We start from the raw sequence: 22,636 nt of genomic DNA on the forward strand, positions 1-22,636 counted from the left end.
CTCAGAAACATCTAACAACATTTAGTAATATTTATGCTTATATCAAGAAAAAACTATGGCCAGTTGTGTAAGGGAAAAAAACTTGATTCAAATGAAAAAAAATAATTTTTCTTACTCCATTGGCAAATAGTTTTTTCTTGTTTTAAGCATAAACCTCACTATATTTAGTTAGATTTCTCTTAAAACAAGATCTTATGTCATTTTGCTTCTCAAGGAATTTTGTCTTGTTTTAAGGATGTTTACATATTTTTATCGGTAAATAAGACAAAAAATACTCAAAAATACTTTGATAGAATTGCCAAAGGCATTTTTCTGCCAAATTGAATTACAGGTACAAAAATAACTGTTTTCATTTCCAATATGATAACTATACACCTCAAAAATGCAGCACGATGAGGTCATGTGACAACAATGTAGCAAACTACTGTTTGAAACGTTTATTTAGTAGGCAGTATACAGTGTGCACTGTGCAGTATTCAGTATGTAGTAAGCTAGTATTCCAATCCGAACACAGCTATACTGGCGTCCAAAAGTTTGGAATAATGTACAGATTTTGCTGTTTCGGAAGGAAATTGGTACTTTAATTCACCAAAGTGGCATTCAGCTTATCACAAAGTATAATCAGGATATTACTGATGTAAAAAAACAGCACCATCACTATTTGAAAAAAGTCATTTTTAATCAAATCTAGACAGCAGCCATCACTCCAACACCTTATCCTTGAGTAATCATGATAAATTGATCATTTGGTACTAGAAAATCATTTGCCATTATATCAAACACAGTTGAAAGCTATTTGGTTCGTTAAATGAAGCTTAACATTGTCTTTGTGTTTGTTTTTGAGTTGTCACAATATGCAATAGACTGGCATGTCTTAAGCTCAATATTAGGTCAAAAATGGCAAAAAAGAAACAGCTTTCTCTAGAAACCCGTCAGTCAATCATTATTTTGAGGAATGAAGGCTATACAATGCTTGAAATTGCCAAAAAAACTGAAGATTTCATACAAAGGTACACTAACAGTCTTCAAAGACAAAAGACAACTTGCTCTAACAAGGACAGAAAGAGATGTGGAAGGCCAGATGTACAACTAAACAAGATGATAAGTACATCAGAGTCTCTAGTTTGAGAAATAGACGCCTCACACGTCCTCAGCTGACAGCTTTATTGAATTCTACCCGCTCAACACCAGTTTCATGTACAACAGTAAAGAGAAGACTCAGGGGTGCAGGCCTTATGGGAAGAATTGCAAAGAAAAAGCCACTTTTGAAACAGAAAATCAAAAAGAAAAGGTTAGAGTGGGCAAAGAAACACAGACATTGGACAACAGATAATTGGAAAAGAGTGTTATGGATCTTAACCCCATTGAGCTTTTGTGGGATCAGCTAGACTGTAAGGTGCGTGAGAAGTGCCCGACAAGACAGACACATCTATGGCAAGTGCTACAGGAAGCACTGGGTGAAATGTCACCTGGGTATCTAGACAAACTGACAGCTAGAATGCCAAGGATCTGCAAAGCTGTCATTGCCGCATGTGGAGAATTTTTTTTTTTTCCTTTTCTCCTCAATATGGAATGCCCAGTTCCCAATGCGCTCTAAGTCCTCATGGTGGCATAGTGACTCGCCTCGATCTGGGTGGCAGAGGATGAATCTCAGTTGCCTCCACATCTGAGACCGTCAATCCGCGCATCTTATAACGTGGCTTGAGCGTTACCGCGGAGACATAGCGCGTGCGGAGGCTTCATGCTATTCTCCGCGGCATCCACGTACAACTCACCACATGCCCCACCAAGAGCGAGAACCACATTATAGCGACCATGAGGAGGTTACCCCATATGACTCTACCCTCCCTAGCAACTGGGCCAATTTGGTTGCTTAGGAGACCTGGCTGGAGTCACTCAGCACGACCTGGATTTGAACTCACGACTCCAGGGGTGGTAGTCAACATCTTTACTCGCTGAGCTAACCAGGCCCCCAAGTGGAGGATTTTTTGATGATAACTCTTTGAAGTAGTTAAAGAAGTTCTGAACATTTTTTTTTCTTCAAATTGTAATAGTAATTTTTCGCATTAATGTCCTGACTATACATTGTGATCAGCTGAATGCCACTTTGGTGAATAAAAGTACCAATTTCTTTCCATAAGAGCAAAATCTGTACATTATTCCAAACTTTGGCCACCAGTGTATACACATAGTCCCATTCATAGACTTTGCTTGAACTCTGACCTTTGTTGACAGGGTCACATGGGTGTGAGGTGTTGTTTTAGCAACTGTAGTCAACATGTAGTGTTCACACGTCAAAGGATCACAGTGAAGTCTCTCTGTGTGCTGCTGTGAATGAGTGTGTGTTAGTATTTAAGGGCATGTGTTATAAAGTCTGACTGCATGTCCTTGTTCAGCCGGCGCTCTTTTAATGTTAAATGTGTATGAGCAATTATTCATGTGTGTGAGTGCATGCTTGTTAGTAAAACAAAGAGGACTTTCAGTGAAGTCAGCTTATATTATTTGGACCCACATTATAATCTTCTAAATTTTCACTTCCTCCATCCCCTTAACCTTTTAAACAGATAGTTCACACAAAATTGACAATTCTGTAATTATTTAATCTCATATTGTTTTAAACTTTTAAGACATTCTTTATTCTGCGAAACACTGAAGGATATATTTTAAAGGATTGTTGTTATTGCTGTTTTAGTGGGACATATAGAAGGTCTCGTCCCTTGTTTTAATTTTCATGCAGTGGCAGTGGACTCAGTGTAACCTCCTCCTTAGACCTGAGTTTGACTAAAAAATTAAAAATTCTAGACCAAATACTTTTCCTAAAAATGTATGTCCATATATGTGGACAGTGGGACTAAGTTGTGAAACTTTAAATAATATCAAACTATAGAAAGTCAGATTTTTTTTTTATCAAATTGTTTATTATGTTTCTAGGAGTGTTGGCTACTCGTGTTTTTGAGACATTAAAGACATTACATCAGAAATTATCTTAAATAATTCTGATTCAAGTAATGGCCAGCATCATCCAATCACTGCCAACCATGTAAAAATAAAATGATACATTATAAATTCTGAATCTATGTATTGATTACCATTGTCCCATGTCTGCCAAACATGTTGAATGATCTAAACATCATCTGCAGCCTGAAGTTTGGACTGAATGCACTGAATGCTGTATAGAGTCCAATAGGATGATCCCTTGCTCCCTGTTTAGTGAATGACTTAACCTCCAGTGTGCTGTCTGTCTGCACTGGTCTCAGAACAGTTTTAAATTCACCCTGTTTTCATCCTAACTCCATATAAACCTCTGAAATTAATGCATCCATTAATTCTCAATGTGGTAATGCACAGTGAATAAAGGATATTTTAACTGAAACTGAGCATACAGTCCATGTGCGTGCTCTTTGTGTTTAATAGCGTGCCATTTCGCGATAAAAATGGCATATCGAATGAAACTAGAGACTCAAATCTTTTGACTCAAACAGATTTCAATGTAAAAACGTAATTAGGTTTCTTACCAGATGTAGTTTTATTACCGTTTCAACCAAACACAAACTCTGCTGTGATCAGCGCTATGTTGTTTGGTCACATGACTCAGTGCATCGAAAGTTTAACTCTTTACTGACAGCGCAGAGTCTCCTGAACTAAGATCAGTCGGTTTAAATTAATTTAAATTATGCGTTGTGTATAGCAAAGCCAAAATGCAACAGCCACGCATATGGATGAGGATAAAGCTTAAAGCACCCAAAAGTAGTGCATGTGACTCGTGCATCATATTTCAAGTCTTCTGAAGGCATTCGATCCCTTTGTATGATAAACAGACCGGGATTTACAGAGCCCAAATAAAAAATGGCGACACGTCATTTACATGAAACCTCATTGGTTCTTGGGCAAGAGACGTGCAAGAACCGTTGAGGTATAATCTGTGTTGGGTAAATTACTCAAAATAAGTAATCCACTACAAATGACTAATAACTTCTCTAAAAAATGTAACCAGATTACTTTAATGATTACTTAATCTAAAAAGGAATCACATTACTAATTATTTTATTTTTAAGTTACTTTCTAAATAACTTTTCCTAGAAAAGTTTTTGGTTTTCAAAAATTCAAAATGTCTATATTTTCTCATTCATTGTCACACACCCTTCACCAGTCACTGAAACGTTAACAGACGTACATTTGAACTCATATTTTTTAACATATTATACATATTACTTTAGTGCAAGTAATGTACCTGTACTTAGAAGTAATTACTTTCATTGAAAGTCAGTAATTGTAATCTGATAACAAGAATTTAAAATGTAATGCATTGCATTACTTTTTGATTAAAAAGTTATTACATTACCATTACTAATTACTTTGGATACACCCAACACTGGGTATAATGTTATTTATGTGTCACCATATTTACTTTGGGCTCTGTAAACATGAGTTGATCAATGATTTGATAATGAATAATGACATAAATTTCTGTCTCTTCATCATGCAAAGCAATTCAAAGCAACTTCTTTCATCCTCCAAATTAAAAATTGCATTTCCTCTCATTAAATTTTCTCCAATGAATCAAATACTTCCTCCTTATACTGTCTCTGGTATAGTAACAAACACACACACACACACACACACACACACACACACACAATCCATTGTTATTTATGGACTGTTACCCTTCAATAAAACCCACTGAACTTGACCCTCACTGTGACCTCTGACCTCAGATAGGAAATCGTTTAGAATTGATGCTATTAGGACAAGGTCAGGAGCAATAGAAAAGTTCATTAAACTTTGTTAACACTGTTGACATATTTTTAATTAACTACCTGAATAAAATATTCGGTTTGATGACACAAAAATTTTAAAGTAACTGAATCGCCCCCTGGAGGATTGACGTTTGTTACTGCCACATTAACATAAATATGTATACACATATGGATCAGGATCACATTCTTGCGATGCATGGGCCAAGCTTTCGCCTTTTGTACTTGCGCAGCATATGTTTCTGGCCTTTATATTGTGTGTGCTTCCGTTTAATTGTTCATTTCGTCTGTGTCTTGTTTTTTTGTCATTTCCTGTAGGGACCCCCGGGACCACACGGCAAGCCAGGTCGACCCGGGCCTCTAGGTTTGAAGGTACAAAAACACACCCACACTTACCATCAAATAAACCGCTGTCTGATCACTAGTACTGCTCTGCTCATCTCTCTCTCTGTCTGGACTGGAGATCCATTCTGTTATATTCATCACCATTACGCCTGCTGGTACTATTGGGCTGCGTACAAAACCCTGTGTACACACACGTGCAAACACTTTGATTTATCTGGACTTAGGGGAATCCAAGCAGATTGTGGAAAGTCTTTCCCATGATTTAGAAAAGAACATTTGTGTGCGGATTGTGTGGTGAGGAATTGCTGAAATATTAAAGAGGGTCTATAAACCAAAACAATTGCTGGTGTGCTGGTGTTCCAATAAGGCTTTTTGACTAGCTTAACCAGCAAGACTTCCTTGGATAACCAGCATTTCCACACACAAACAACAAAACAAATGTGTGGATGTGCCTTATTACAAGATCATTCTCTTCCCTGACTGAAGCTACCATCCTAAAATTTTATTCTTAAAATTTGCACACATAGCATTTTAGCGAGAATGTTTTCCTGACGACATGTTAACGAACAACATCAAGATTAAGCCCTTTCTACATTTAATTATGCGTGACTCCAGGTGTGGTAGTCAGCGTCTTTACTTGTTGAGCTACCCAGAACCCCGGGAGTACGCATTCTTGATATCAATGGTATTTCAGATATTTGGAAATTGATTTTTATATATAAAAAATTGAAGAGTAATCAAAGATATCTTAAAAGACTTTCTTACTAGTTTTAATAACATTAAAGATATCGTCTCGGTTACTCTCATAACCTCCGTTCCCTGATGGAGGGAACAAGACTTTGTGTCGATGTAGTGACACTAGGGGTCACTCTTGAGAGCTCCGAACACCACAGATCTTTGAGAAAAGGCCAATGAGAATTGGCGAGTGGAACTTGCATGTCACTCCCCTGGACATACGGGTATAAAAGTAGCTGGCTCACAACCACTCATTTAGGTTTTGTGCTGAGGAGCCGAGACAGGGTCCCGGCCATTTCAGCGGGTAGTACAGCATTGTGGCAGGGGGGACACAACGTCTCGTTCCCTCCATCAGGGAATGGAGGTTATGACAGTAACCGAGACGTTCCCCTTCTGTCATTCACTCGACATTGTGTCGATGTAGTGACACTAGTGGTCCCTATACAAAATGCCACAACTAGCTGAACCATGTTACGTGGACTGCCGGTGCAGGTGCAAGCAAGCTGCTGCGTGCGTATTAGCAGGTGCACCGGTCTGCACGTAGCCTCCCCCAACGCCCCAAAAAACATTGTATAGTTCCCCACATCCCTGGGGGGGAAGAGACGTATCTAGTATGGAAGCAGGCCGCGCAAGCTGTGGCCTTTTCTCTCTATGTTTTCTCTCCACAGAGTATTCAGTTATTCAGCTGGGGCCATTATAATATATGCGCCGGGGAAGGTGTTCTTTTCCTATCCTATTCTTTCAGGGGGAAAAGTCCCCATGGAGACCACATCCTGCCCAGAGGGGAGGTAACATGTGGCAAGCACGTCATGTGGGCTCAGAGCCGCACATGGAAGAGGCACGGTGGTAGGTCCTGCCTGAAAGGGGAGGAGCTCTACAAACACAGCGACCGGGACAGAGAGGGCTCTGTCGAAGGGAGACGCAAGTCTGCCAACAGGGAGACCGTACTGTGGAAAATACATCACAGGGGGTTACCGGAGTAATCGGCACCTGTGGAGCACCTACCTCAGTAAGGGCATATTAGCACACGTACTGGTTCCAGCTGTGAATTCCTCCGCTGAATTCGTGAGCCACAGGGCTAGGGAGGAAGGACATCCAGGGTTCACAGGTTCGTGAACTCGCATGGGAAAAGCGCACATCTTTGCCTCTTTGGAGGGGAAAGGCGCTATACACAAGCGATACACCCGGCCAGCTGTCCGTATTCCCAAACGTACCTGTTCGTACCTGACAGAACACAGAACGAAACCAGCTCAACCCAGAGATTGTAAAATCTCGCGAAGGTATCGGGTGTCGCCCAGCCCGCTGCCCTGCAGATGTCTGCAAGAGAGGTGCCATAGGCCAGTGCCCATGAGGATGCCAACCTCCTTGTGGAGTGTGCTCGTATTCCCATAGCGGCGGGCACGGCCTGGGCCTGGTATGCCATAGCGATGGCATCCATGATCCAGTGGGCAAGCCTCTGTTTGGAGACAGCGTTCCCTTTCCACTGTCTGCCAAAGCAGACAAAGAGCTGCTCAGAGTGTCTAAAGCTCTGTGTGCAATCTAAGTAGATGCACAAAGTATGCACCGGACACAGCAATGACAGGGCTGGGTCTGCCTCCTCCTGGGGCAGTGCTTGCAGGTTCACCACCTGATCCCTGAAGGGGGTTGTGGGAACCTTGGGCACATAGCCCGGCCGGGGTCTCAGGATTACGTGAGAGTCACCCGGACCGAACTCAAGGCAGGTATCGCTGACAGAGAACGCTTGGAAGGTCCCCGACCCTCTTGATGGAGGTGAATGCAATCAAGAGGGCCGTCTTCAAGGAGAGGGCTTTCAACTCGACTGACTCTAGCGGCTCAAAGGGGGCTCCGCGAAGGCCCAGGAGGACCATGGAGAGATCCCATGAGGGGAACAGGCTTGGCCTAGGAGGATTCAGCCTTCGGGTGCCTCTCAGGAACCTGATGATCAGGTCGTGCTTCCCTAAGGACTTACCGTCCACTGTATCGTGGTGTGCCGCTATGGCGGCCACATACACCTTCAAGGTGGAGGAGGACAGCCGTTCCTCCAGCTTCTCCTGCAGGAAGGAAAGCACTGACTCGACTGCGCATCTCTGAGGGTCTTCAGCTCGGGAAGAACACCAATTCGCGAACCGACGCCACTTCAGGGTATAAAGCTGCCTTGTGGAGGGAGCTCTGGCCTGAATGATCGTGTCTACCACTGCTGGTGGTAGGCCACTTAGGTCTTCCATGTCCCATCCAAGGGCCAGACGTGGAGGTTCCAGAGGTCTGGAAGGTTGGTTTCGGGCAGAAAAAGTTGCCTTCCATGACATCGTCAGCTCGTCGTGCACTTCCAGGAAGAGGTGGGGGTGGCTGTGAGCGGCGCCCCGAACTTAGGAACCAATCATCTAGCCGTGAGGGCTCAGAGGACGGTGGAAGGTTCCACTCCAACTCGACACACGTGGCGGCCTGGGCAAGTATGGCGGTCATCTCACGAACATGCACGAGACGTAACGGCATGTGGAAAATGAAGTATACCCTAGCCTGAACAGTCTTCAGTCTTGTGGTGTGTGCTTGGCTTTAGGTGTGTGAGTGTGTGGGTAATGTCCTGCTGTGTGATTGGTCCACCGCTTTCATCCTTCTAAATACAACAAAGGTGGTAAACAGCCGAGGGGCCCAGCAGGAAATGTGTGTGTGTTTAAGTGATTGCATGGTCTTTGCTTTCTGTGTTTAATTATTTCAAGTGCCCTTTGAACACAAACCTGGTAAAGGTGTAACAGCCTCGAGTAAAACTTACCACATGCTCTCTCCCTTTCTGTCTGTCTGCGACACACACATGTACAGTAAATGTACACACAAACCCTTAATTACTTTAACATGAGGCTTTCATCAAATGGAAGATCAGCATCTAAAAACAGATTAAATAACTGTCTGACTTTGAGTTTATTAACATAATTAACGCTGTTTGTTAAGGCAAGCAACACTATTACGCTTATACTTATGGTTAAGAATATTACTGAACCCCTACTCCTAAGTATTGAAATTTGGCATTTGACTTGTCCTGCACACTTGTTCTATATTCATAATTTACCCCAAATCATGCCATCTGTTGAGGAGAGGCATGCTTTTAGTTTTCAAACATACAGTTGTCACCTGGCAGACAATAAAAATGAGTGAAGATTATAACAAAGGAGGGACCTGAGCCATATTTAGGGACCAGAAAATGAGCTTTGGGTCAGTAAGCAGCCACGCAGAACATCTTAGGTTCATTGTGGCGAGTTTTGCACAGACAAACACCACTCTCATTTTCTTCAGATGTAAAAATTCTTGTTTTCATTCTTTCTTCTTTCTGTTTCTTTGTTGTTTTATCTCTCAGGGGAAAAAAGGAGACCCTGGACTCTCTCCTGGAAAAGCACCAAAAGGAGATAAAGTGAGTAAAAACTTGTCCTAATACACTATCCACAATATCCATTACTCTTTCATTAGATCAATTAGCTTTAGACACTATGAGACACTTCTTGCATCAATGCTGAGCATACATTGCATATTTGTGTCACATTATTAACAGTGTTCTGACAATTTTCCCATAAACTTAAAATCATAAAGTAAATTCTATTATACTTGTCTAGTACCATACTGTAGTTTGTGACAGACCTTGCTGTCTTTTATAAAACAGCTTGAATGAAACATACACTAACCTGCAAACTCATCAACATCACTATTATTCTTGAAGAAGTGTAAAAACCTTAGTAACATTTGTGTGTTTGCATCCTGTGCAAGGAGCTCTAAAATACCTGTTCTATGTTGTAATACCTGTGCCTTGCAATCTGCTTCAGTAAATGTTATATCACCCCCTTGTGGCTTCCCAACGCTATTTCGCCAGACATTCAACAGAAGCTATCTATCTACTTATCTGTATGTCTGTCTGTCTGGCTGTCACATAGTAACGCCTTAGCGACCACCAAAAACACCCTAGCAACAGCCTAGCAGCCACTTAGAACACCATAGCAACCACCCAGAACACCATAGCAACCACCTAGCAATGCCCTAGCAACATACTAGAATGCTAGCAATGCCTAGCAACATGCTAAAACATGCTAGCAACACCTAGGTACATGTTAGAACATGTTACAACTAGGAGTGTGAATCTTTATGTTGAAAGCTAATTAATTTGATTCACGAGCATAGGTTTTTGATTAAATAAACTATTTTTTGCAAACTGAGAATGACTTATTTAGATACAAATTGAAATGTGATTCAATTCAGTTAACGATTTGATTTTTTTTTATTTATTTTTTTTTAATGCATTTATTGGAATTTTTAAATCTTTCCCCTAGTGTGACTTAGGCACAAAAAAGAAAGGTTGTTTATTACACCAAAAGAAAACACATTAAATACAGTATATGTACATACAGGCTTCTTGGAAACAACAAAAAGTGCAATATGCTGCTAAAATATTTTAGAGAACATTACAGACATCCCCAGTAATAATTACTTTAAAGAAATTTGTCTTGGAATCTAGTTTGATCTTCATCTAAGTTAAAATAATGAACAAACACAATCTGTTTTAACTAATAATACACAAATTATTGTATTGTTCTTGTACATGTTGAATACATCATTCAAACATTAACAGTGTATGTTGGAAAAAAGTATGTGAACCCCGAGGCTAATGACATCAACAAAAGCTAATTAGAGTCAGGAGTTGGCAAATCTGGCATCCAGTTAATTAAATGAGATTGGAGGTGTGGGTTAGAGCTACTTTGACTTATAAAAAGCACTCATGCAGCATGCTGAATGAGGTAAAAAAAAAAAAAAAAAAAAAAAGAAAAAAAAAAAGGATAATATCAGGGTGGCTGTGCGCCAGCTGAAGCTCAGTAATAATTGGGCGATGCAGCAGGACAATGACCATAAACATCAAAGTAAATCCACTACAGAATGGCTTCAAAAAAAGAAAATTCACCTTTTGGAGTGGCCAAGACCTTAACCCAATAGAGATGCTGTGGAATGACCTCAAGAGAGACATTCACACCAGACATCCTAAGAATATGGAGTTGAAGCAGTTCGGTAAGGAAGAATGGTCCAAAATTCTTTCTGAACATTGTGCAGGTCTAATCCGCAGCTTCAGGAAAAGCTTGGAAATGAGGATCGACCAGTTATTAAATGCAAGGGTTCACTTACTTTTTCCACAGCACCGTCAGTGTTTAATGGGATGTGTCTAATAAAGACATGAAAGATTATAATTGTTTGTGTGTTGTCAGTTTAAGCACATTGTGCTTATCAATACTTTGAAGATAAGATCACATTTTATGACCAATTAATGCAAAAAACAGCTAATTCCAAAGGGTTCACATACTTTTTCTTGCCACTGTATCTATCTGTCTGTCTCCACATAAAGTGCATTCATTTGTAATGCATTACTTCTCTTTTAATGTATAAAAACAAAACAAAACACACATGTATATACAGTATATACACTGATGAGCCAAATCATTATGACCACCTTCCTAATATGCTGTTGGTCCTCCGCATGCCATCAAAACAGCGCCGACCCGCCGAGGCATGAACTTTACAAGACCCCTGAAGGTGTACTGTGGTATCTGGCACTAAGACATTAGCAGTAGATCCTTCAAGTCCTGTAAGTTGCGAGGTGGAGCTGCCGTGGATCGGACTTGTTGGTCCAGAACATCCCACAGATGCTCAATCGGGTTGAGATCTGGGGAATTTGGAGGCCAGGGCAACACCTTGAACTCTTCAACATGTTCCTCATACCATTCCCGAACAATGTGTGCACTGTGGTAGGGCGCATTACCCTGCTGAAAGAGACCACTGCCATCTGGGAATACCATTGCCATGAAGGGGTGTACTTGGTCTGCAATGATGTTTAGGTAGGTGGCACGTGTCAAATTGACATCCACATGAATGGCCGGACCCAGGGTTTCCCTGCATAGCATCACACTCCCTCCATCGGCTTGTTGTCTTCCCACTGTGCATCCTGGTGTCATCACTTCCCCAGGTAAACAGCGCACTTGTATACGGCCATCCATGTGATGTAAAAGGAAACGGGATTTATCAGACCAGGCGACCTTCTTCCACTGCACCAATGTCCAGTTCCGACGCTTGCGTGCCCATTGCATGCACTTTAGATGGTGGACAATGGGGTCATCATGGGCACTCTGACCGGTCTGCAGCTACGCAGCCACATACGCAGCAGGGTGCGATGCATTGTGTGTTGTGACACATTCCACCTGTAACCATCATTAAAAGTTTCGATGACTTGTGCCACTGTAGACCTTCTGTTGGTTCGGACCAGACGGTACAGCCTTCGTTGCCCTCACGCATCGATGAGCCTTGGATGCTCAACACCCTGTTGCTGGTTTGTGGTTTGTCCCTCCTCGGACCACAGTCGGTAGGTACTCACCACTGCTGACCAGGAGCACCCCACAAGCCTTGATGTTTCAGAGATGCTCTAACCCAGTTGTCTGACCATAGCAATTCGGCCCTTGTCAAAGTCACTCAGGTCTTCACTCCTGCCCATTTCTCCTGCATTCAGCATGTTGACTATGAGAACTGATTGTTTGCTTACCATCTAATCTACTCAGACCTTGAGATGTGGCCTTGTTAGAAGATGATCAATGTTATTCGCTTCACCTGTGAGTGGTCATAATATTTTGGCTCATCGGTGTATATACTGTATATATAAACTCAGTAAAAAAGGAAATGTCCTCTCATTTTCAACTGCTTTTATTTTCAAAAGGTGTGTAAATATTTGTATGAACCTTTAAAGTTTCAACAAATAAGACATAAACTGAACAAGTTTCACAGACATGTGACTAACGGAAATGGAATAATGTGTCCTTGAACAAAGGGGGGGGGGTCCCCCAAAAGTAACAGTCAGTATCTGGTGTGGCCACCAGCTGCATTAAGAACTGCAGTGCATCTCCTCCTCATGGACTGCACCAGATTTGCCAGTTCTTGCTGTGAGATGTTACCTCACTCTTCCACCAAGGCACTTGCAAGTTCCCGGACATTTCTGGAGGGAATGGCCCTAGCCCTCACCCTCCGATCCAACAGGTCTCAGGCGTGCTCAATGGGATTGAGATCCGGGCTCTTCACTGGCCATGGCAGAACACTGACATTCCTGAGGAATGACTCCCTGACATGAGGGAGGAGGATGTCTACCCTGTGATGCACAGCATTCAGATTGCCTGCAATGACAACAAGCTCAGTCCGATGATGCTGTGACACACCGCCCCAGACCATGACGGACCATCCACCTCCAAATCGATCCCGCTCCCGCTTTTCCAATTATCTGTTGTCCAATGTCTGTGTTTCTTTGCCCACTCTAACCTTTTCTTTTTGTTTTTCTGTTTCAAAAGTGGCTTTTTCTTTGCAATTCTTCCCATAAGGCCTGCACCCCTGAGTCTTCTCTTTACTGTTATACATGAAACTAGTGTTGAGCAGGTAGAATTCAATGAAGCTGTCAGCTGAGGATATGTGAGGCGTCTATTTCTCAAACTAGAGACTCTGATGTACTTATCCTCTTGTTTAGTTGTACATCTGGCCTTCTACATCTCTTTCTGTCCTTGTTAGAGCCAGTTGTCCTTTGTCTTTGAAGACTGTAGTGTACACCTTTGAATTAAATCTTAAATTTTTGGCAATTTCAAGAATTGTATAGCCTTCATTCCTCAAAACAATGATTGACTGATGAGTTTCTAGAGAATGCTGTTTCTTTTTTGCCACTTTTGACCTAATATTGTCCTTAAGACATGCCAGTCTATTGCATACTGTGGCAACTCAAACACAAACACAAAGACAATGTTAAGCTTCATTTAACGAACCAAATAGCTTTCAACTGTGTTTGATATAATGGCAAGTGATTTTCTAGTACCAAATTAGCAATTTATCATGATTACTCAAGGATAAGGTGTTGGAGTGATGGCTGCTGTCTAGATTTGATCAAAAATGACTTTTTTCAAATAGTGATGGTGCTGTTTTTTACATCAGTAATGTCCTGACTATACTTTGTGATCAGTTGAATACCACTTTGGTGAATTAAAGTACCAATTTTCTTCCGAAAGAGCAAAATCTATTATTCCAAACTTTTGGCTGCCATTTTATATATATATATATATATATATATATATATATATATATATATATATATATATATATATATATATATATATATATATATATATATTCATATAAATACATACACATCATCAGTATTATATTGTAAAAAGTTACTTCACTGACATTGGTTCTTTTCAAGAGGACTTAAATTAGAAGTTTTTATTCTCTATTCTCTACCTCATTGAACACAAACATAATACACAAATACAAGAAGAGTTTTAACAGCAAACACCTCTGTAAGGCAGTACTAGGCTGTTTATGTCTCATGTTTGCCTGCCTTTGTGTGTTTAGGGTGACCCTGGTCTGCTCGGTCCTGTTGGTTTAGTCGGGTTAGAAGGCTGTAAGGTAAGATATAAATAAACTCTGATATCATTATGAAATGCTAAAATTGCTCTTTCCGATTTCATTGTTTGCATGTTATTTTATAATTTCTGACATATATTCACACATAATTTCTGACATACACTCAGCTTTTTGCCTACAAAATACACACAAACTCAGAGAAACACTCCCACTCGCCTTCACTCAGTGTGTCCCCAGTTACCGTGGAAACCAGTGTAAACATCGGAGGGTATTCCCAATGAGTTGTCTAGCATTGCATTTTACTCAGCATACACAAACGTCAAATAAGGCCACTGAGACTATACAGTGTTCCTCTGAGTAACTTGCTTTATTACGGATGTAGATGTGAGTGTCTTTGTGTCTCAGCTGTGTGTTTGAGGGTAAAATTGTGCCTAAATGATATGCATGCACACAGTAAGATTTGTAAAAGCATAAATGAAGTTACAAGCATTATAGAAAAATCTGCATGCACAGCGTAAGATTTGTGAAAGCGTAAACCAAATTGCAAGAGTAAAAATAAATTGCATGCGCACAGAACATTTTGTAAAGGTGGAAATCAAGTTGTAAGTGTAAGAACAAAATATTAGCAATACTTTAATGCTTTGCATAAGTGTAATTCCTGTGTTGTTAATCTGTGATTTCATATTAACACAAAGTAAATTTGGTGTGTGTTCTTCTGACTTCCTTTTTTCCGCGCTTACACTTTTGGCACTGTTTTTGCACCTAAATATGGCCAAAAACAGTGCAAACCACTGATATATACACCGATTAGCCACAACATTAAAACCACCTGCCAAATATTGTGTAGGTCCCCCTCATGCCACCAAAACAGCTCACTGGATGTTTTTGTATTTTTGGCACAATTCGGAGTAAATTCTAGAGACTGTTGTGCGTGAAAATCCCAGGAGATCAGCAGTTACAGAAATACTCAAACAAGCCCATCTGGCACCAACAATCATCCATGCGATTATCTAATCAGCCAATCGTGTGGCAGCAGTGTATAAAATCATTCAGATATGGGTCAGGAGCTTCAGTTAATGTTCACATCAACCATCAGAATGGGAAAAAAAAAATTATCTCAGTGATTTGGACCGTGGCATAATTGTTGGTGCCAGACAGGCTGGTTTGAGTATTTCTGTAACTGCTGATCTCCTGGGATTTTTCAGTTTAATTTTATCCAGCTTTGCTTTGCGTGTCTCCCTCAGTGCTGCGTGTGTGATACAGAGAGAGAGAGCGCGTGCTCTTATTCAGGTGACCGCGAGAACAAGGCACTTTTTAATGAAAACATAAAACAAGTAATTCTGAACAAACACTTCGATATTCACAATAAATAAAAATTGTCTGTATGTATGTATTTTACCTCAGTTTCAGTGAACTTGTTTACATTCAGCTGATTTGTTCGCTGATGAAGTTTGTTAAAGGTGGATACTGTTTGATACAGATACACATAACTCGCTCGGGTCTTCAAGAAGCAGGAACAATTCCTGACTTAATAAATAAATAATTGCATGTGTAGGACATTTGTGTTGTAGGGATGTACATGCAGATTTCAGATATAAAATACATTCGGATTTCATATATAAAATAGGTGATTGAATGACTAATGTTTACTCGCTGAAGTGAGATGATTTCCTATTAAGTCAATAGTCACATTGGAATGTTTGGGCATAGCAATATGGCGGCACAGTGGCTTCAATGATATGATGTCATGAGCAATCCAGTTCTATATATATATATACACATATCATAATTCAGCGATATGCAAGCAAAGGGTTAAAAGAACAGCAAAACGGATTGACCATGTAGAATCAGTCTGTATGTGTAAAATAAACTACTCCAAACGTGTAAATGACTTGTGTTTGTGGCATAAATATTTTCCAGAAATAATCCGATATACACTGTTCCGTCTTCCCTTTGTTGCGCTCACACTTTTGGCATGAATTTCTCACTGAAAATATTTTTGCAAGCACGAGGGGGAAGGCGGGTCTACCTGCTTCTAGTAACCAGGTATAAATCTCAGTCTGGTGTTCAAATGTTTCCTCTAGTTGCTGTTCATTATTTTAATTACTTTTAATTATCATTGGCATGGTAAATGGATGGATGGATGGATGGAACTTGCTGGTATCATTGAACTTATTCTAAAAAACAAAATGATATAATTAAACTATCTCTCTATTCACAGAGTTTCGTTTTATATGGCTTACTTTATTCATTTGTGTTCTAGCATGAGTTCTGTGGTACCAGCTAATTCCATCTATTTACCAAAATGCCTTGTATGGAGACAAAATGATGACTTATATATTTTCAAAAAAAAAATTAAGTAATGCAAAAGACAAAGCTGTATTTAATTGCAAAAAACAATATAATGTATTAAATAAAACCCAAGAATTGAGATCCTTTTTTTAATCTGCAACAGACTGTTGCCATCAATTCTTTTGAAACACTTCTATTTTTTTGAGTTTCATTTTGCGGAAAGTGTTATTTTCTTTGCGATGCTTCTTTTAATGTTCGCGGTACCTGTTTCCCTTTGCGCTTCAATTCTTTTGACATGGGGCGGAGTTTTGAGTATGACAAGATCACATGGGGCGTGGCTTATTCACAGGTCAAGGAGCATGTGCAGTTTACATGCACCATGGGGCCTGCTAACTTCAAAAGAAGTGGACGGGGTCACTGTGATTTAAGGTTTGTCTTATTTTCTCTCATTTCTAACCAATAATAATATCACTTAATGTTAAAAGCTGAAATAAAGCTCCTTTATAGAGTAAAAGTCCTAGTTACAATGCTTTGGTGCTACATGTAGCTTTTTAGCTAACATCACTGGGATGTGTCGTTTGACACACGTTACAGTCTGCTATTTTCATCTTAACTAGGTTTTTAAAAACTCCTATTTACATAATGAGAAGTATGTTTTTGTGCCATCAAAGCCTTGATCACAGTTCTTAATATTACCTGTCTGATCAAAACACCTGACACTGTTTCATGATGTCGCTTGATTCAGTGTAAGAAGCTTTAAGGGGAACATAACAACAATCTTCATGGCTTGTTTTTAAATGTTAGTAATAAAAAAACAAGGCATTAATGCAGAAGAACTGCAGTGTAGCTATAGAAGTGCCTTTATGAAATATGAATCACACTTCCTGAAGAACACATACCATAAATTAACTCTAAATTAGAGTTTGTGCAAGAAACATATTTGTTAATGAATTTAATAAAACACATTATCTTTAATATATTTTATATTTAGTTAGTATTCATACTTTTGTATGTTATAGCAGACCAGTCATATATTACGCTGATAAAATACTATTTCATGTGCAGTGATGATTGACTTGCAGTCTTTTTCCAGATGTTTCTCCTGTGAATTGCCCATCAACTTTGAGCACTTGACTCACCTGCTCCCAAACTCCTTGGTCTCATCTCCAATACAGGATAAATATTTAAATGTGTAACATAAGATCAGTAATTCTTCTGAGGTGGTTATGTCAGACTTTTTAGTAATATTTCCATGTCTTCAAATGAAAGTGCAATAAAACTTGACAAAATTAGCAACGCTGTCTTCTTTTGGTTACATTAAAATATTAGTGCACTCAAAAATGAAAATTCTGTCATTGTTTACTCACCCTCTTCTTTGGAACATGAGAATTTGTGAATATTGGCGCTGCTGTTTTTCCCATACAATGAAAGTAAATGGTGACTGAGGCTGCCAGTCCCTAACATTCTGCTTAACATCTTTTGAGTTCCACAGAAGAGTGTAATATGGGTTTGAAACTATGAGGGTAAGTTAATGACAGAATTAATGTTTTTGATGAACTAATCCCTTTAAAATCATAAATATCTCATTCTTATTTTACAAAACACAAAAAAATCATTGAAAAGTAGGGGGCCTGGTTAGCTCAGCGAGTATTGACGCTGACTACCACCCCTGGAGTCGCAAGTTCAAATCCAGGGCATACTGAGTGACTCCAACCAGGTCTCCTAAGCAACCAAATTGGCCTGGTTGCTAGGGAGGGTAGAGTCACATGGGGTAACCTCCTCATGGTCACAATAATGTGGTTCTCGCTCTAGGTGGGGCGAGTGGCGTGTTGTGCGTGGATGCCGCAGAGAATAGCGTGAAGACTCCACACACGCTATGTCTCCGCGGTAACACGCTCAACAAGCCATGTGATAAAATGCACGGATTGACGGTCTCAGACATGGAGGCAACTGAGATTCGTCCCCCACCACCCGGATTGAGGTGAGTCACTACGCCACAACGAGGATTTAAAGCGCATTGGGAATTGGGCATTCCAAACTGGGGAGAAAAAAAGGAGAAAAATCTCTCAAAAGCAAGTCTCTTTGCTAAAGTATTATTTATAAATTATTAAAAACATGTGAAACTCAGTATCAGTAAATTGTTACTACAAAAGACAAGACATTCTGGTACATTTTACACACACTGGTATAGAACATGACAGCTGGTGCTCTGGCATTTTGTGTGTGGCTATGTTCTAATATTATGTTGGGTTCTAATCAGCGCAAGAGCATTCTGGTCAAATATATATATATATATTATACATAAGTCCACTCCTTTATTGAAAAGACAATGTTACACAAAGAAAAAAGACTGTGGCCATGAAGCATTGTAATGCCTCACCAGTAGCACAAAAGCCCCACAACTGTTTTCATCATCTTGTGATAAGGAGTAAGAATCACCATTTCTCCAGTATACTCTAAATTCTTTGGTCTTCTTGTACCTCTCAGCCATATACTTCCTAAGTAAATAACTGGAATACACATTGTTTACAAGGTTAATATACTATTCCTCATGAGTAACATTGGATTGGTCTGCCACAAAAACATTCAAAAGTGCTTAAGAAAAATAAAATAATGCTGTAAAATTATACTGCAGTTCTTCTGCATTAATGCCTTGTTTTTTTATTACTAACATTTAAAAACAAGCCATGAAGTTTGTTGTTATGTTCCCCTTAAAGCTTCTTACACTGAATCAAGCGACATCATGAAACAGTGTCAGGTGTTTTGATCAGATCAATATTAAGAACTGTGATCAAGGCTTTGATGGCACAAAAACATACTTCTCATTATGTAAATAGGAGTTTTTAAAAACCTAGTTAAGATGAAAATAGCAGACTGTAACGTGTGTCAAACGACACATCCCAGTGATGTTAGCTAAAAAGCTACATGTAGCACCAAAGCATTGTAACTAGGACTTTTACTCTAAAAATGAGCTTTTTTCAGCTTTTAACATTAAGTGATATTATTATTGGTTAGAAATGAGAGAAAATAAGACAAACCTTAAATCGCAGTGACCCCGTCCACTTGTTTTGAAGTTAGCGGGCCCCATGGTGCATGTAAACTGCACATGCCCCATGTGATGTCGTCATACTCGAAACTCCGCCCCATGTCAAAACAGTGCCACATAGTAAAGCGCAAAAAGAAATGAAGCGCAAAGGGAAAGAGGTACCGCAAACATTAAAAGAAGCATCGCAAAGAAAAAAATACTTTCCGCAAAATGAAACTCAAAGAAAAAGAAGTGTTTCAAAAGAATTGATGGCAAAACGTCACATTTTAGCATGACAGTAGTTCAGCTATTTTCACAATTGTGTAGCTTTTCCAGTAACAAGTTACTGTTCATTTCCAGCAAGTCGGGGAAGTAATCAAATGTGATCACCTAAACCATCCTCTCTCTCTCTCTCTCTCTCTCTCTCACATGAAGCGCTGGGAAATCCAAATCATTTAAGTGAATAGATTCTTTTGGACTGTTCATGTAAATTAACTAGTTCGCATAAACGATTCACTCATTCACTTTTTTGAAACAAAATATTTAGTGAATTGCTGCTTTTTATCACTATATTTTAATTCACATATATAAAATAGGGTGTTTTCTAGTTTGATAACCATTTAAGCTGGGATAGGCCGAGAAACAAATAATTATCAACATATTAATAACTACAGTCTTGACCAACACAAAATAGAAATCTTATTATTTATAAATTTGCACTGTACCTATTTGTAATCGGTAAAAACATAAATTTTATCAAATAGCCATGTGTCATATGTTGTTGGAAAGCTCTCAAAGAGTAGAATACAACCAGCCTATTTGTTATTCTCAGAGACAAACAAATAGCAAGTAATTTCTAAGTATATGTCTTTGACATACGTTACATGTAAACAGGTGTTGCTTATGTAACGGGAGCCAGCTGATAGATAGCGTTGCAATGTGTATAAACCTCACTCTCCTGATCTCAAGAGGTGCACTAGTGACTGATGCTAGAGGCTGTAGCCTTTAGCTTCCTTGTTAGCGGACCCGCCTCCCACGTAGGAGATGTAGAACAGGAGTGTCACAATGGTGCTGTGACCCGGATGAGAGTGAGGTTTAAAGGGGTGAGTATAACGGTGGCCATCTGATATATAGCTGTGCAATGTGTATAAACCTCACTCTCCTTACGTCAAGAGGTGCATTAGTGACTGATGCTAGAGGCTGTAGCCTCCTTGTTAGCGCACCAGCCTCCCATGCCGTAGACGCCGCTTCGAGTCCCGTACAGAGCAGATAGAACAGGAGCGTCACAATTATATGCCGCGTTTTCCTTATAATTAAATGAAAAATAAACAGAACATAAAATACACATATCATTACTTAGAGGAGACAATTATCTTTTTTTTTCTTCACCCAATTCCCAATGCGCTCTAAGTCCTCGTGGTGGAGGATGAATCTCAGTTGCCTCCATGTCTGAGACCATCAAGCCGCGCATCTTATCACATGGCTTGTAGAGCATGTTACTACGGAGACATAGCACGTGTGGAGGCTTCACGCTATTCTCCGCGGCATCCATGCACAACTCACCACGCGCCCCACTGAGAGTGAGAACCACATTATAGTGACCACAAGGAGGTTAGCCCATGTGACTCTACCCTCTCTAGCAACCGGGCCTTAGGAAGCCTGACTGGAGTCACTAAGCACGCCCTGGATTCGAACTTGCGACTCCAGGTGTGGTAGTCAGCGTCTTTACTTGCTGAGCTACCCAGAACCCCTAAGGCATTTATCTTTAAAACAAGCCCACACACAACGTAATCGGATGCATAGATCATTAGATAATCCACACGAAGCACAATGTACACAGCACATAATGTGCTATTTGGCTAAAAACACGATAGCTTTCCTGAATCAGATGACTTAATCGGAAATGGTGGGGTACGAAGTCCTGTGTCATGGATCGCTAAACCAATTGTATTAGGATTCGCTGCTACCAGTGGTGGAAGTCATCCAAATATGGGCAGAGAGGATCATTGATTTTAATTACATATGACCACTAGGATATGGCACCAAGTACATGACACAGACTCAATGATGGCTCAAATGACACAGAATGGAACTGAATGAGATCTTGTTACTTTTGCCAGGCATGCTTTGGAGAGAGAGCATAACTTTAGTCATTGTTGTATTTTCATGCGTTTTTAGTTCTTATGTACAATTATTATGTTTTATTTGTTTTATTATTTTTGTAATGCTATAACTTTGGATTCCTTTGATGTATCAACACAAAAATTAAATTACAGGTTACATGAGTTTTTCAGACCTACCTTATGAACACCCTGAGATATATAATGTCAAATCAGAAAAATAAGAAAACAAGTAAGTGTCTGAGAATTTATCATAATCTATATCATTAAAAATCTGAAAAGTGTTCTTTAAAATGATACCAAACACTTGACCCTCCTTATTATTTTTGTCAAGTTATAAGCCTTTAATATTGGGTGTGCCAGTGAAACAAGAAATCTTTAAAAATACCCTCAGAGCTTAAAGGGTTAATGTATATTTAGTATAAATTTATGTTCAGTTTAACGTTGTCACCCTATTTGTTTAACCCTTATGAAAATTAACCATGGTTTTACTATAGTAATATTGTAGTAACCATAACTGTGGTAACCATGGTTAATTTTGTGGTTACTATGATTTTACTACAAATATCATGGTTAAACTATGGTTGCCGTAGAAAATTCTATTTCATTTTTTTAAGGGAATGTCACACTAATTAAATATATAACTACAGTATCAGGTGATATTATTGAATATTAAATAAAATAGAATTAATTTCATCCAAATGTTATAAATATTTTCTTCTGTAAATAGCTTCAATGTAGTTAGCTACTTTTTGTTTGTTGTTGACTATACAACTTAAAGTTATGTGTAGCTTGTAACTTGGGAAACTACAATTTCAAAGTGGCTTAACCAACACTGGAACCTTTAATTATCAGCTCATTTTTATTTGTTATGTATTTGGTTGTATTTGTACAACAAAACAGTAAAATATAGCACATATTTTCAGCTTTTTGATTGCCTTTTTTGCTTTTGT

General features: G+C 39.5%; 1 protein-coding gene across 1 annotated transcript in view; it reads left to right on the forward strand.

Annotated features, from left to right (window-relative positions):
- The window catches only part of LOC127429293 (collagen alpha-1(XXVII) chain A-like), a 104,468-nt gene that overhangs the window by 18,863 nt on the left and 62,969 nt on the right, over positions 1–22,636 (forward strand). The window contains exons 5-7 of the mRNA XM_051678246.1: positions 5,073–5,126; positions 9,184–9,237; positions 14,235–14,288. Of these exons, the coding sequence (XP_051534206.1) occupies positions 5,073–5,126; positions 9,184–9,237; positions 14,235–14,288 (162 nt within the window). The remainder of the gene's footprint in view (positions 1–5,072; positions 5,127–9,183; positions 9,238–14,234; positions 14,289–22,636) is intronic.

Source organism: Myxocyprinus asiaticus, chromosome 38, assembly GCF_019703515.2.
Source record: "Myxocyprinus asiaticus isolate MX2 ecotype Aquarium Trade chromosome 38, UBuf_Myxa_2, whole genome shotgun sequence".
Classification (NCBI taxonomy): domain Eukaryota; kingdom Metazoa; phylum Chordata; class Actinopteri; order Cypriniformes; family Catostomidae; genus Myxocyprinus; species Myxocyprinus asiaticus.